The sequence below is a fragment of the Tachypleus tridentatus genome, chromosome 3 (genome assembly GCF_004210375.1).
Source record: "Tachypleus tridentatus isolate NWPU-2018 chromosome 3, ASM421037v1, whole genome shotgun sequence".
Taxonomy (NCBI): Eukaryota; Metazoa; Arthropoda; class Merostomata; order Xiphosura; family Limulidae; genus Tachypleus; species Tachypleus tridentatus.
The window spans coordinates 85,493,053-85,510,502 of record NC_134827.1 but is presented as its reverse complement, the minus strand read 5'-3'; the positions used below and the strand labels follow the sequence as shown (position 1 = coordinate 85,510,502).

Below are 17,450 nucleotides of genomic sequence, written 5' to 3'. Positions count from 1 at the left end.
CTTCACACTACGCAAAAGAATGGCTTGATAATAAAAAAAGCAAAGCGTTGTCATGATAACGTGAGACATCAAGTGGGAAAAAACGTTACCTAGGTAACGTTTTACTAGTGAGATCAGGTCGGCTGGTGTGTTTTTATTTTATCTCTTGTCTTTTCTCCTGTAGTTCAAATTTAATTTTGCTAAGAACCACTTAACGTCAGCCTTTGATGTATGAAAACCAGAAATGAGCTTTTCCTTCCATCTATATATAGATATTTTTTGCCTGTTCTTATGGTCTAAATCAGCTTAATCTAAAAATATATATTAAACTACAAAACTAAGTTAAGCAGAAGTTTACAACATCTTTTTTATTTGTCCTTATGATCTAAGTAAACACTTTGTTATGAAGCTTAATCTAAAGAATACATTAAACTACTTAATTAAATTGAGCAAAAGTTAACATCTTTTTTATTTGTCTTTATGATCCAAGTAAACACTTTGTTATGAAGCTTAATCTAAAGAATACATTAAACTACTTAATTAAATTGAGCAAAAGTTAACATCTTTTTTATTTGTCTTTATGATCCAAGTAAACACTTTGTTATGAAGCTTAATCTAAAGAATACATTAAACTACTTAATTAAGTTGAGCAGAAGTTATCGAAATATTTTTCTATCTGTTCATATGCTCTAAGAAAAGATCAAACTACAAAACTTAATAAACTGAAGTTGTTAAGACGTTGAGCAACAAATAGATAAAAACATTAAAGGGAACACTTTTATACAAAAATTGTACAATAAAATAATTTTAGTTAATTAAAATCGTGATTAGTTCCAGAATTTAGTTTCTTTAATTTTATGTTATTTTAAGCTAGAATTTCGAAACGTATATAAAAATAGAATTTCAGGTCTGTCGTTTTGTCTGCCATGAGTTATTGCCCAGGAGGCCTTTGGTTCATTTTTAGAATTCATCATATAGTTGAGTCCAAGACAGCAAGCCACGTGTATATCTAGAAAGTCTGTTTCTACCAAGTGCGATAAACCCAGTTCAGTGGTGTGTAATGTAGTTCACTAAGCATTGAGTCGTATTTAAGCGTGACAGAAGCAATTCTAATGACGTATGACTGGAAATCTTCTTGTGTTTGTTATATAGGTTTGCCAACTTATGCCACTATCTAATTACTTATTCCGCATACCAAATATAAATATTCGAAAATATATGAAGACGGAAATCGTTTCTTATCTGAGTTATACTCCCAAAACACCTATTTGTTTCCGTCTACATTTTCACGTTTATCGTTTTTTATTTATCATTCGTTTTAATTAGTTTCCTGTATTTTATATTCCCAGTTCCTTACAGTATCCAGAGTTGCGGTTTTAAATTAATTTTACGATACTGGTCAACTGTATAAATAGCTGCAAATGGGATTATTAATTGATACATGTTATTATCACTTTTAAGTATATTTATTCCAGTTGTTGTATGTTTAGCTCAGTAAGTTATTTTTAATTATATTTCTTTATTAGGAATCTTTTACGTCGCTAAAATCCAAGGGCCTCTTAGAGGGTGCAGATGGTTTTGTTGTGGTGTACTCTATCACAGACAAAAGAAGCTTTCTGAAAGCACGAGAAGTGATAAAACTATTGAACGAAGATCTTGGCCAAGGAGGACAAACACCAGTGGCCCTTATTGGTAACAAAGAGGATCTTTCCCATTACAGGTCTGTAGCGAACTGCATTAATTTTCGACACCGTTTAAATATTCAGCAGTAATCGTTAATAACATAAACGCTAATTTACCGGTTGGTATGCATGAAATGAATACTCTGATGTCCCATTATAGAAAGAAATGTGTATGTGTGTGTGTGTGTGTGTAGATTATTTGTAAAGTTTTAATATTGCACGTGAAATACGACTGAAGATTTGTAGTAATGTCTTAACACCTGTCCCCCTTCCCTGGTCGGACAGCAGCAAGTTCGATTCCCTAATGTGACTTTACTCTGAAGGGAACAAACAAACCTTACTCCCTTTTTCATAAATTACTTTTTACTTCTAATTTGTTTTTCTTTTTCTGCTTGTTCGTTCTTTTAAGAACAAAGACATGTTGTATAATATGTCCACAGCAGGGAATCGAGGCCCTATTTTAGTGTTGTAAGTTTGTTAAACTTCTAGATTTCCCTTCAGAGATTTTTCATGAAGTTTCGTATGTCCGAAGTAAGAGACTAGTTTCCCTTCTTTTTTGTGGCTATTCTTGACCTTGTGGCGTTATTAGTACCGGTATTCTCTTGACCACTGATATTATTAGTACCGGTATTCTCTTGACCACTGATATTATTAGTACCTGTATTCTCTTGACCCTTCACTCTTACAGTTTCATTCCAGCACAGCACATCCCACTTAATTATCACAGATTTTTAGGTAAGAGTTTTATTGCTGGTTGTAACCAGGATATTAAACAATTGAGACATACTTCTTCCATCATGTTCTACAAATAGAAGATAAACAAAACCTTACGTTTGTGTATCCATCCATAAAATGTATTGTTCATCTTTGAAGAATACACTCATTCATGTATATATAATTTTAATGTGAGTCTAGTTTTAAATTTTCAACCTATATTTTTGTGGACTAAGTGGTTAAATCAGAGACTCCTAGAATTTAGATAGAACAGTTGTAAATTTGAACTACTGACCAGAAGGGAAAGCAGTCATCGAGAAGCACCCACCGCCACAGAAAAACTTGTTGTACCCTTTGAAACAAAAAGAAATCACTGCCACTTTCGTGGTCCGGCATAGCCAAGCGTGTTAAGGCGTGCGACTCGCAATCTGAGGGTCGCAGGTTCGCACCCCGTCGCGCCAAACATGCTCGCCCTCTCAGCCGTGGTGGTGTTATAATGTTACGGTCAATCCCACTATTCATTGGTAAAAGAGTAACCCAAGAGTTGGTGGTGGGTGGTGATGACTAGCTGCCTGCTCTCTAGTCTTACACTGCTAAATTAGGGACGGATAGCGCAGATAGCCCTCGAGTAGCTTTGTGCGAAATTAAAAACAAACAAGCCATTTCGTCGTGCATCCATATCTCACAGTTTGAAGGATGTTTAGCGACATTAAGTCTGATCCACTTTGATCCACAATCCGACACGCTTATCACTAAGCCACGCCTTGCCTTCATTTTAAACTTCCGTTTATGAAGGTTTTACATTTGAAATTTAAACGTCCAGACAAACTATGGCTACTTCATCTGCATGGACTTGTGTGAAAAGGCTACCTAGGCAGATAGATTAGAGATAAGGCAGTAAGCCAACAGCATCCATGGCTAATAATGGGACTACACGTGGGATTTGACCATTGCTTTTATATCGTACCCATTCCTCCAAAGTCAAGAACTTGTTTTTGTACCATTTGAATGCGAACCACGATCTTTTGATTTTCAGTAAGAGAACATTAACGACACGTTTACGCCAGACCCCAGCCACAAAAAAAATCTAATGCATAAATATCTAGAAACCCTAACGACTTATGCATAGCATAAGTTAACCTGTTAATAACCCTTTATTATGTAACATTTTATTGATATAGATTATCTAATAAATCGAGAATTTAGGGTGTATGATCTAAATTTTCCATCATCTCGATATTGTTTTCTATCGTAATTTTATATATGTATATATATGTGTATATGTATTATTTCAACGACTTTGATTTTAATGTCACTTATCGATTTATAGCCACAGATTTCTGAAAACTCGTGACTTCTTTGTAATTTCCTGCCACTCTTAGATTTATATATCCCAGCAACAAGATGGAGATGCTGAAGAGGCGTCCATTGTGGCATACTCTGCTGGATAACTGTCTATTTTCTTCTTCTCGTTGTCGTCGTTCTCATCAGCGAAGCCATCGACCTTGGCCTTTTCTCTGTCTCTGCATCTACCAGAAATCCGCCAAATTTCTCTTTCGTCATATACCAACAGTCACTAAACTTACTATTAACCTTCGACCTTATTAAAATTTAACATGTTCCCGTGAAGGTCGAAGAAGGATAATATTGCCACTGGACACACCAGTTTAGGATAGTGTGATATTTAAAAGCAAAATAAAACACTAAATACCTGCCACATTTTTTTTATTCCTTGTACACGTGTAATCATGTCTTTCCAGTCAACTGTATGACAGTCCTTATAAAATATGCGACTATTTATGTCTCCATTTAACTTAGTCATTTTCGGGATCTCAGAAGTTATATAACTACAGATTAGCTTGCTCGAACATATTGTTTTAACGTGAAATTTTCAAGCAGAGCTCATAACAATGCGCGCCATTAGTTACCCAATGAATTTAGATCCGTTTTTGCAAAATGACAGCACCCACGCGATCAACAACGTGATGTAACTGACAGGCATAGTTTCCCCTAATGGCACAGTGGTATGTCTACGGCATAGTTCATCAAGCTGTGATAAAAAAAATAACTATATTCTCTTTGTTGCAATGCTACTAGTCTTATTATAATAACATACCACATGTTTCGCCAGAACGTTGAACAGTATTCTTCAGGTAGACACACCAAGGATCTGTTGGAACACGTAGTATGTTCCTCCATCAAAGGCCCGGCATGGCCAGGTGGGTTAAGGCGTTCGACTTGTAATCCGAGGATCACGGGTTCGCATCCCCGTCGCGCCAAACATGGTCGCCCTTTCAGCCATGGGGCCGTTATAAAGTACAGTCAATCCCACTATTCGTTGGTAAAAGAGAAGCCCAAGAGTTGGCGGTTATGACTAACTTCCTTCCCTCTAGTCTTACACTGTTAAATTAGGGACGGCGAGCTCAGATAGTCCTTGAGTAGCTTTGTGCGAAATTCAAAACAAACAAATAATCCTCCATTAATAAAACTTTACCTTATGCCTATAATTCGTTGTTTGCCTAATTATCATTGTATTATCACAATATATTACCAGTCTACTTTGCCATTATAAATTTTGCCTTTTCAGACGTAAGGGCATTACAAAGTGACTGTCAATCCCACTATTCATTGGTAGAAAAGTAGCCCAAGAGTTGGCGGTGGATGGTGATGACTAGCTGCGTTCCCTCTAGTCTTACACAGCTAAATTAGGGACGACTAGCGCAGATAGCCCTCGTGTAGCTTTGCGCGAAATTCAAAAACAAAGAAACATTATAAATGTCAGTGTACGCAAACATTAAGAACTGTCTTTCAACTCTTTTTATTTAGAACTTTACTTGAATACAGTGCACTGTGTGTAGTTTTAAGGTGGAATTCAGAAAAGGACGAAACTAGTTAACATATTTTCTTCTCTCTTATAGAAGCATCAAATAGATTTTGTATGACCTCAAAGTTATATACAAACCTTCCGGAAAACGTCATCAATAACAAAACACACTTAAAATCCAGTGACGTATTTAAGTGGGAGCTAGAAGAGGCTCAACTCCAGGGCCCATGAACATAATGGAGTTATGAACATAATTGATAAGTTAATTATGTGTAAAATTACGTGATATGTAAGTCCCACAAAAATTATTAACTCCTGGTCAAATCGGCCACCGGTAAGCCAATATATAGTTACATACTGGATGTATAGTATCAGCCATATTAAAAACAAACAATATATATATAGTAAAGGTGTTATCTTTGTAACTATGGTAAAATGAATTTGGTTTTGATTTCAGGGCAGTGTGTGCTAAGGAAGGACAGCGTATTGCTCTTCTTTACCCAAGATGTTCATTCCACGAATGTTCTGCAGCTAGAGAAGCTGAAAATGTCGAATTAGCATTCGAGGAGTTGTTATGTCAGGTAAGTATGTGTGTGTTTCTACCAATTCTTTACACACTTAAGTTAATAGATAGCTATGACTGTGTTTTGACCAATAACTTGCACACTTATGCTTAATATGTAACTATGACTGTGTTTTGACCAATAACTTACACACTTATGGTCAGTAGGGAACTATGAGTGTAGATTATTAGGTAAAGGTGTTTAAAAAGTTCAAACACGTGAGAGAGAAATAATTCAAACACATAACTTAAGGGTAAATTATCCTTGTATATTAGCCTATCCTTTGTTTATTTGGTTGCTTTTAATTTACTTCCATTTATTTTGTATCTTAATATTTCTGTATATTTGCTTTGTGTACCCAATAATACATACTGTTAAATACAGCTTGCTGAAGATGGTATATAAACATTCAAAACATTCAAGAATTAAATATTTGTTGCCGCACACACACACACACCCCAATGGCTCAGCGGTATATCTGCGGACTTACAATGCTATAAACCGGGTTTCGATACCTGTGGTGAGCAGAGCACAGATAGCTCATTGTGTAGCTTTGTGCTTAATTCAAAACAACAACAACGTACACACGTTTCTAAAATGTGTTGTTGCTACCTTCGTTTGGCCCGGCATGGCCAAGCGTGTTAAGGCGTGCGACTCGTAATCTGAGGGTTGCGGGTTCGCATCCCCGTCGCGCCAAACATGCTCGCCCTTTCAGCCGTGGGGGCGTTATAATGTGAAGGTCAGTCCCACTATTCGTTGGTAAAAGAGTAGCCCAAGAGTTGACGGTGGATGGTGATGATTAGCTTCCTTCCCTCTAGTCTTACAATGCTAAATTTGGGACGGCTAGCACAGATAACCCTCGAGTAGCTTTGTACGAAATTAAAAAAACAAACAAGCTACCTTTGTTTAGTTGTTCATGGTTGACAGTTAACTATACTATTATTTGTCAATAATAAACTCTACTAGCAAAGGGAATTTTCAATTTTTTTAGGGGTTCTTATACCCTAACGTTTGTGAAACGTAGTCCAAGAAGAGTACAGAGTAAACAGGTGTCAGTTAGGGTTACTTCTTCACTGCATGAGAAAGTTGTCAAGGGTATTCAAGGTATATAATACTACCTGCCACGTGCGAGAGACAACATTGTCCAAATTCTTCGTTTCCTGATTGTGATTGTTTAAGCTTTTAGATCAGGTTATATTTTCTGTAGTAAAGATTCCTTTATGTGGGTGTTTGTATTGATTGCCAAATCTGTGCAGGATGACTTATTTTTATGAGATTATTTTGTTTTCTTTATCGTTATCGCTGACCCAGCATAGTATTTTTTCTAGTGTTTTTTTACTTTAGTCACTTTCCAGTTTTATTTTATTTTATCACATTATTTCGGCTACAGAGCTCACATTTAATTTGGTATATTTTTTTCGTGTCTCTACTTAACAATAATATCTGCTTATCAATAAAACTGATAATATCCATACCAGCCCTTCTGAGATACAAATTTTGCATTTTTTTCACGGCTTCGTATTGTTCGATGAAGGTTTGTTTGTGTTGGAATCTTTTTTTTTTAATTTCGCACAAAGCTACTCGAAGGCTATCTGTGCTAGCCGTCCCTAATTTAGCAGTGTAAGACTATAGGGAAGGCAGCTAGTCATCACCACGCACCGCCAACTTTTGGGCTACTCTTTTACCAACGAATAGTGAGATTGACCGTCACATTATAACGCCCCACGGCTGAAAGGACGAGCGTGTTTGGCGCGATGGGGATGCGAACCTGCGACCCTCAGATTACGAGTCGCATGCCTTAACACGCTTGGCCATGCCGGGCCGTGTTGGAATCAAGCGCAAAGCAACACAATGGACTATCTATTGTCTGTCCACCATGGGGACGAAAACCGGTTTCAAGCGGTGTGAATCCGCAGACACACCGATGTGCCACTGAAGGGCTCGATGAGTTATGTTGTATTTTTACCTCACTGTCTCTTGTATTTTGTTTCCCCACTTTAACACGTTTTACAGCTACTCATTTTTTCTCCAATGGCACTCGACTCGCAATCTGAGGGTCGCGACGTCGAATTTCTGTTACACCAAACATGTTCGCCCTTTTAAACGTGGTGGCGTTATAATGTGATGGTCAATTCACTATTCGTTGGTAAAAGAGTAGCCTAAGAGTTGACAATGAGTGGTGATGACTAACTGCCTTAAACCTAGTCTTACAGTACCAAATTAGGGATGGCTAGCGCAGATAGCCTTCGTGTAGCTTTGCGCAAAATCCCTAACAAACTTTAAACCATTTTCCACCAAAGTTCTCGAATCTTTTTTTAAATTAGGTTTAACAAAGCCTGTTTGTTTGTCAATTTTAACATGAATCTTTTTATTTTGTTGTTGTCTTAAAATTATATAAAAAGAGAAATTTAGAAAAAAATCTGTTTTGTTGTTGATGTTTTTGCGGTTTGTTTACTAACACCAAAATTAAAAAAACTGTTTAGTTAAACTGTATTTATTTAATGTATTTGGCGAAATTATTTACAATTAATTTAGAGTTAGGCTTAGCAAAATTCACACTATAAATAAATGTATCGATAGATAGTAAAATAAATTCTAAATTATTATGATTAATGTTTTGGACTGTTGATTTTCTGAAAGTTATTTAAAGATGACTTTCATTTGTGACTCTCAGATAACTGTAGACATCCAGTTCGTTTAATATTTCTAGCTGTACCTGATATAATATCACTGAAAGAAAGGTAAGTTTTTGCCAATGTCCCCGACAATTTTATATCATGGATACATTTAACGTTTAGTATCGAAATGTTTCTATTTCAAATCACGAACATTTTAGAAACTGAAACGTTTTATCTTAAATAAACCATAATAACACATCGTAGATTCTTTAAAAATATATCGATTTATATTTATTAGTTCGTTATAACCGAAAACAAGCCGAATAAAATAAAAATTGAAAACACTACACTAATTGAAAGGATCTTAGGGTACAAGCTATAATGTAAGATATAAAATGCACCCTAAGGTTTGCTAAATTAGGGATGGCTAGCGCATATAGCTCTCGAGTAGCTTTGCGCGAAATTCAAAAACAAACATACCATCCAGTTATCTAAATTAATTAATATAACTCCCAGCCACCACGCGTAAAGTCTACTGTAATTATCGTTCTCTAAATAAACATTTATATGTGGTGAGGTGTATATCCGCATAATGTAGTGCCAAGTTGTTAGAAAGGGGGATTACATTTTCCATAAACTTAAGCCTCTTGATGACGAGAAACCCACTTGAAATAAAAATGTATCTTAAAACGGCTGGTATGTGTATTAATACTTTTATTGATAAGGAGAGAACAACGTTTCGACCTTCCTACGTCATCTTCAGGTTGTTCTCTCCTTATCAATAAAAGTGTTAATACACATGTCAGTCGTTCTGAGATACGAATGTAAGCCTCATTCTTACGCATTTTATCTTTCTCTTGTTTCTTGAAGGTCCTCATCAGTAAAGAACGGAGACGACGCCTATCGGCATTTTCTGTACTTACTCCCAAAATACAGAATCCTCGAAGAAATAGCGCAGGGAATTCAACACTAAGTAACTGGTGGCGGAAAAATCGACCCAATCCTGAACACGAAGTCCGGCAAGATCGAACTTTTACAATGTAGTTAACACAGCTGAACACAAGGAAAACATATTACCTGAAGTATTGTATGGGAAAAAATAAAACATTTAATTTAATCGCAACTTCTTCTACGTCTTGCATTTATTCAAAATTAATATTTATTTAAGAAAATACTTAAAAGTAATACGTTTCAGACATGTTAGTGATACCATTAATATGGGGCTTATAACGCTGAAAATCGGGTTTCGATACCAGAGCTGGGTAGAGTTCAGATAGCCTATTGTATTGTGTTCTTAATAACAACCAGATAGGCCCGGCATGGCCAGGTAGAGCACTCGACTCGTAATCTGAGGGTCGTGGGTTTGACGAAGAGTCGAACATTCTTGACCCACCTGGCCATGACGGGTTTATCGATTAGTAATGGTTGGTTGTTTAAAACAAAGCTACATTGAATTATCTGCTGTGTTTATCAGCGAGATAATTAGTAATTAAGATTCTGTAAGAATAGTTCGTATGTTAGGCCCGGCATGGCCAAGCGTGTTAAGGCATGCGACTCGTAATCTGAGGGTCGTGGGTTCGCATCCCGGTCGCGCCAAACATGTTCACCCTTTCAGCCGTGTGGGCATTATTATGTGACGGTCAATTCCACTATTCGTTGGTAAAAGAGTAGCCCAAGAGTTGGCGGTGGGTGATGATGATGAGCTGCTTTCCTCTAGTCTTACACTGCTAAATTAGGGACGGCTAGCGCAGATAGCCTTGTTTAGCTTTGCGCGAAATTCAAAACAAACCTTATAGTTAAATAGATTAGGGCTCAAAAACAATGACGTTGAGATGATCTTTTCTGAGTGTCGTAAACCTAATCTTTAAAATAATAGTCTCTCTCATTAATAAGTTTATCTTAACTATTTAAGGATTTTAGACCTTTTAATGAAGAGATGTAGAATTTGTTTGCATGTATCTTTCAAAAGGATATCACGCTAGCACACAATAATCAAAATACCAAATTACTGCGGGAATCTAAATATTTTATTGTATTAAATATTTATTTCTCTAACTTCACGTACAAACGGTAGTACTCTTCATATTATATGGGCATCAGTTATTCGAATACACCTCTATCATTCGTTACATAAAAGCATTAACCTGCCATCATTATAACAATTAAGTTATTTTTAAGCTGTCTTCTAATAGCACCCTCCTTGGTTGTTCAACGGTAAGTCTGAGAGGTTACAGCCAAAAATCACGTTTCGATACCTATAGTGGACAAAACTCTATGCTTATAACAAACATACGAACTTGTTTGTTTTTTTTTGTTTTGAATTTCGCACAAAGCCACTCGAGGGCTATCTGTGCTAGCCGTCCCTAATTTAGCAGTGTAAGACTAGAGGAAAGGCAGCTAGTCATCACCACCCACCGCCAACTCTTGGGCTACTCTTTTACCAACGAATAGTGGGATTGACCGTCACATTATAACGCCCTCACGGCTGAAAGGGAGAGCATGTTTGGCGCGACCGGGATGCGAACCCACGACCCTCAGATTACGAGTCGCATGCCTCAACACGCTCGGCAATGCCGGGCCTAACATACGAACTATTCTTACAGAATCTTAATTACTAATTATCTCGCTGGTAAACACAGCAGATAATTCAATGTAACTTTGTTTTAAACAACCAACCAATTACTAATCGATAAACCCGGCATGGCCAGGTGGGTCAAGAATGTTCGACTCGTAATCTGAGGGTCGCGGGTTCGAATTCCCGTCACCTCAAACATGCTCGCCTTTTCAGTCATGAGGGCGTTACAATGTGATGGTCAATCCCAATATTCGTTTGTAAAAGAGTAGCCCAAGAGTTGGCGGCGGTTGGTGATGACTAGCTGCCTTCCCTCCAGTTTTAGATTGCTAAATTAAAGACGGCTAGCGCAGATAGCCCTCGAGTAGCTTTGCGCGAAATTCATAACAAACTAATCGATTATAAAGTACATTATAAACATATGTATGAATAAATATATTTTACCTCGCTCTTGCACTGGTCCTAATATTCTGTTTTAAAATAGGTGAAATTGTGCTTCATAGTAATGTCTTCTATTCTTCAAACCTTTCAATGATCACCTTTGATATATTACTGTCAATGCTGACAAGACGTATAACACGTAAGGACAAATAATTATTTGTTTTTTTAATTAATTATTAAAACTGAAATTTTCAAGCTATTTTTCAACATCTTTTATGGCTTGTCAGAAAAAAAAACAATTACGAAAAATATTTGATAGAAGTATCGTAGAATGGCTCAAGGAAAAATTCTCGGACAAAGACAGCAGATTTAAAAAAAAATATTTTTCTGATAAATATTGAAGTAATGTCTAGTTTTTCAAAATACATTCTGAGGATAAGATTGATTTTTTTTTTTAAATTTAACTGTATTTAATACGATCTTCAATAAAAAAAAGTGTTTCATATCCATTCACAGTCATGGTATAATGGCCTATTTTTAAAATATATGATTTATTAACGTGTTCATATTTGAGGCAAAGCTACTTTGACTGGAAGCCGCAGTCCCTAATTAACTGCTACCCTTATAACACAATTAAAGGTTAAAGTTGGTGAAATACTTTGTGATAATGCATGGATTCACACCTGGCTGGCTCAGAAATACAGAGTTATACCACAAGGCAAACCCATCTTTTTATTTTGCTTAAATATATTGTCCTATGCTCGTTTTTAGTGTTGCATGAAAATACAATGTGTTCAAGAATTACCTTCATATATTTATTAGTGGTAACTCCTTTCTTCATGGTTGTCTTAATATTTCATGCATGCTACGATGTTCCTCTTTTGGTCTACTGTAGCATTGAAGCAGAAGTCCAAGCATCTTGTTTCTGAAACATAGCCTCTTCCCAGTAGTTCAGCAGTGAGTGTTCGGGTTTGCATCACTAAAATACAGGGTTAAATGCCCTGTGGTAGACATAGTGCGGATAGCTTTGTATAGCTTTGCATTAACACAAAATGTGTGTCATCAGACATGTGCACCTTGGTGCCTGTTATAAGTTTCCAGAGATGCCAACTATTTCAAATGACTGAGCGTAATGATTGTAGACAGAGCCCTTTATCATTTGCGGCTACTGGACCTGACCAATGTCTCTAAGCTATTTATTATTATATTATTATTATTCCTATTATTATTTATTACTGCTATAGATTGCTCATTTATGAATGTGTTTTGTGTATTTAATAAATAAATTTTAAAAACTTCTTTTGAAATTATGTCTTTTAGTTAGTTCAGAGTAACAAACATACTGGTAAAACAACATTAAGCATGCACAAACAGTAAGCAGAAAAAACCTTTGTGTTTTTAGGACTAGTTTACATGTTTATGACACTTATTGTAATAGTTTTGCAGCTGTTGCAGCCTTTTCTTTCATGAGAATGTTGTTATAACTCCCAACCATCCAAAGACATTGTCCATTTGATTGCATACACATCTTGTGTGTTATAATACTGGTCAAAACTGAGGTGCTCAAGTTTGGTCTGAACTTGTTTTGTTTTTAGTCACTAAACTAAATATCATTAGAATGGGAGATTGTAAGAATTCCAAGCATAACCCTAGACAGAATGTCATACTTCTGGTTGCCATTTCCATCCTTAACTGTAGACAGCTGAACCCAAAACTTGTCAACATTCAACTGAAGAACAGTTTCTAAGAAAGTATCAATTTGATAGTTCAAATATTGCCCTTCCAACTTGTCAGTAGTGTCGTGCTCATGTGTATTGACAAGGACAGGACACCTGTCTGGGATGAAGCGTAGAGAAGAAAAATCTTTGCTGACTTTCAGTTTTGGATCAGCAACCTCTGCGTGAATCAGAAGTTCATCATTTAGAGGGAAAGGTTTCATCATGTAATTTGCAGCTGCAATATAGTGTTTCTTGATACTGGTGTAGAAGCTGATCAGGTCCAGGTCCTTTTCATATTTAACAATGTATTCCTTGGCCGCATTTCCAATAGAAACTGCCTCATCAGATTTGTGTAAGGATTCAGTGTTGTAGTCAAGTTCAGTGATGTTGTCTTCAAGGTATTCTGGCTTGATGTATCTGACAAGTATATTTTTAACTTGTGTAATCAGAGTTCTATGCATAATGTGTATACAAGGTTCTTCTCTTTGCAATATCAAATTGGTTTCCTCAAATAGAGGAATTGCAGACTGAAAAAAAAGATAAAATAAAAAGTTCATTTTGTTGTCCAAGAAAACTGTTAACTTTTCTAACTTGCTCTATGCATAACTTTTCTTGGTTACTTCCTTTCTAGCTTTCGTTTTTTCTCTTTTTTCATTGATTGTCTCTTCTTTAGTTCAAGTTCAGACTGCTTAAACACATATTGAGTTATATCAAATGTTTCTTTGTCTGCTTTTGGAGACTGTTGTCTTGTGTCCCTGTGTGGCTGAGATGGTGTCTTGACTCTGCCCTGTGTGACTGGGAGGGTGTCTTGACTGTGTCCTGTGTGGCTGGGAGGGTGTCTTGACTGTGTATCTGTGTGGCTAAGAGGGTGTCTTGACTGTTAAAGTCTTGCTGCCTGACTTAGCTGTACGTTTAGATCCTTTTGAATCTAGTTTTTCCTTTTCACAGTGAAAATACTTCTCAATGGCTCCCACGTGCTCAATATCCTGTTATAGCCATCTTGTGTTAACAACTTGTAGAATGTTTCTTGTTATTTTGTCATAAAATCTTTGAAGCTCTTTGAAATGTTGTTTTCTGTGAGCACTTTTGTCCAGAAAATAGTAGATAGCTATCAATATATCGGAGACTGGGCAGGGCCGTTCTCTGGAAGCTTTCTAGGCAGCAATATTCATGAGGTGGCAGGCACAGCCCATGAAGTAAATGCTAGGTTGTCGTCTTGAGATGTGTCCCATCACACCTTTACCTATATCAGACATAACTGAAGCATTGTCTGAAAAAAAAAACTAAGACAGTTTTCCCATGAAATTTTCCTCTTTGTCAGTTCATGGTCCAAAAGCTTGAAAATATTCTTTCCCGTTGAAGCTTCTTTCCATTCCACCATTGTCAAAAGAAAACAAACAATTTTTCCAAGCAAAGGGTCAAGATATCGTACAACCACTGGATACAGTTTTGAGTCATCCACGTCTGTGGATCCATTTGTGGCTAAACTGTAAACACTGTCAGTAAGTATGCTTGAAATAATTTTGTCATCTTCACAGCCCAACATTTGAACAATGGCTGTAGTTTTGATTCTAGCACAGCCATATGTTTTCGCTATATCAGAGTCTGGGAACATTTTTCTGAATAGATGTCCTGCATGATCGGCTACAGCTAGGGGTAAATTATGAGCAATGACGAATTGCGTGAACATTACTTCTACATTTATGGTTTCATATTCTGAATTCTTACTCATAAATGTCGTCATATGCATCGTTTTTGTCTTCGCCTCAGCCTTTTGTTGGTGAGATGCCAATTTTGTATGTCTGGAACAATCGTTTATCCCGCCATGCGCCATCGGGTATTTTGCACTATATTCTTTCCTAAATTTTTCATTCACAGTTTTAGTCCTTTTATATTTGCCAGAAGCAAGACAATCTGGTGAACGAGGCCTCTTTTTTTCCATCTTGTGAACGATCGCACTGGTGTTTCTATGCCGCTTAAAAAACGAGAAATACCCATCTTTGCGAGCGCTGATTGGCTGACAAGCACTGATGATGCAACTATGGATTCCCTCACGTACCCAGTATGGAAAAGCACCGCACTCAAACTATTGGTAGACGTCGGAGATACAAATATTTTTATTATTATTTCAAGCACAAACATGATTATCTCAAGTAGCCATTTGGACTATGTCTTTTATTTATTATCAAAATTTATTTGTATCTCACTAGAAATTTTCTTTTCACCCCTTTCAAGCCATGGGGAAACAATTTATCACATTATTGTTTAGGCCTATATAATATATAATAATTTGAGAGTTGCAACAAGTCGTATTATTTGTCTGTACGAGCGTATAGTCGTAATGTATACACCAAAAATCGTAATGGTTGGCATCTCTGAGTTTCTATCGTTGTTTTGTTGCGTTATATACAAAAATGTACATGAGCATCGTTGATACAGGGATTACAGTTGAAATGTATACGACTGGAGTTCGTGTAAATATTATTGTATGCGACTCAAGTTCACATCGAAGAAAACTGTTTTCATTACGAGTCGTCTACAAACAATAAATTACAAACTTGTCCACTGAACAATAATCAATTATAACGCTATAATCACACCAAAAATATTAAGTTATTAAAGGCCTTTGCATTAAACCCTATAAAATTCGTTATTATTTTAAGTGAAAGATTAGATATTTTCCCGTTAATTTTAACAAGTATTACGATTTTTATATTTGAGACATGTAGTTAGATACGAGAAAATGAACTAGTTTGGCTCACGAAACTCGTCCATGACAATTTCTTAACCAGTAGATATATTTTAGTAAACGTACATCCATAAATGATGGTTTTGTTTTTGTGAATTTCGCACAAAGCTACTCAAGAGTTATCTGTGCCGTCCCTAATTTAGTAGTGTAAGTCTAGAGGAAAGGCAGCTAGTTATCACCACCCACCGCCGCCAACTCTTGGGCTACTCTTTTACCAACGAATAGTGGGATTGACCGTCACTTTATAACGCCCCCACGGCTGAAAGAGTGACCATATTTAGTGCGACGGGGATTCGAACCCGCGACGCGACCGTCGGATTAATAGTCGAACGCCTTAACCCACTTGGCCATGCCGGGCCCTCCACAAACGAACTACCAAAAGTAATTTACACGTCCGACATATTTTTCCGAAGGCAAGTAACTCTATTACACATGCAATATCTGCGTATCTACTCCTGCAAAATGATGGAATAACAACAATTTGTTCAGCTGTTTTCTCAAATCACCCTTTAAGGTAAGTGTCTGGAAAGGATAACCCTTGTATATATTTAGGGAATTTTAATTATATATTATCATAAATTATGATTGTATTCTTTCCTTGTGCCTTTTTGTGGTAGTAGTATATTTTTTTCTGTGTGCCTTTTTATTGTTACAGTTGATTTTCTCTATCTTTTTATGATAACACTTTCTCTCCTCTGGGCCCAGCATGGCCAGGTGGTTAAGGCACTCGACTCGTAATCCAAGAGTCGCCGGTTTAAATCTCCGTCATACCAAATATGCTCGCCCTTTCAGCTGTGGGGGTGTTATAATTTGACGGTCAATTCCATTATTCGTTGGTAAAAGATTAGCCCACAAGTTGGCGGGGTGGTGATGACTAGTTGCCTTCCCTCTAGTCTTACACTGCTAGCTTAAGAACGGGTAGTAGCGCAGATAGCCCTCGTGTAGCTTTGCGCAAAATTCAAGAAACAAACAAAACAAACAAACTGTTCCTTTTCATTAAATAACTCACAGAAAACCGACAAATTTTCATTACGTAGCGTAAAAGTAGTTTTATTATTCAATACCATCCATTCAGAAGTTGGGTAACATATCATTCTGTTGTAACACAAAGCTTCAAAATTCCATAAACTTTATTAAACCTTGTAAATATCTGAATGAATATAATTAAATAGTTACTCTAGGAAGCTGCATGACTGTTGGCTAACAAAAGAAACCATCGAACATACTTTGAGTTACTACTTGGAAATATTAGCAATTTTGTCAATAATTATTACTTCAGCTTAATATAAAATGTTTAAGAATGACTATTACGATCTTATTTAATCAACTGTAACAATGCGCCTGTTTATAAAATACACTGAATACATGTACCACACAATTGTTTGTTTTGAATTTCGCGCAGAGCTACTCGAGGGCTGTCTACTTTAACCGTCCTTAATTTAGCAGTTTAAGACTAGAGGGAAGGCGGCTAGCCATCACCACCTACCGCAAATTATAAACAATTGTAAACAAATACAAGTGACTAATTCTTCTGATTGGTTGAAAAACACAGGTTTCTAACTCTTCTGACTTGTAGACAAATACAGACTTCTAATTCTTCCGATTGGTAGAAAAATACAGGTTTCTAACTCTTCGGACTGGTAGAAAAAT

At 36.5% G+C, this 17,450-nt stretch overlaps 1 protein-coding gene across 1 annotated transcript in view; it reads left to right on the top strand.

Annotated features, from left to right (window-relative positions):
* The window catches only part of LOC143247393 (ras-related and estrogen-regulated growth inhibitor-like protein), a 30,567-nt gene extending 21,075 nt beyond the window's left edge, over positions 1–9,492 (top strand). Inside the window, exons 4-6 of the mRNA XM_076495392.1 lie at positions 1,506–1,699; positions 5,657–5,780; positions 9,251–9,492. Coding sequence (XP_076351507.1) covers positions 1,506–1,699; positions 5,657–5,780; positions 9,251–9,424 — 492 coding nt within the window. The 3' untranslated portion in view covers positions 9,425–9,492. The remainder of the gene's footprint in view (positions 1–1,505; positions 1,700–5,656; positions 5,781–9,250) is intronic.
* The last annotated feature ends 7,958 nt before the right edge of the window (positions 9,493–17,450 follow it).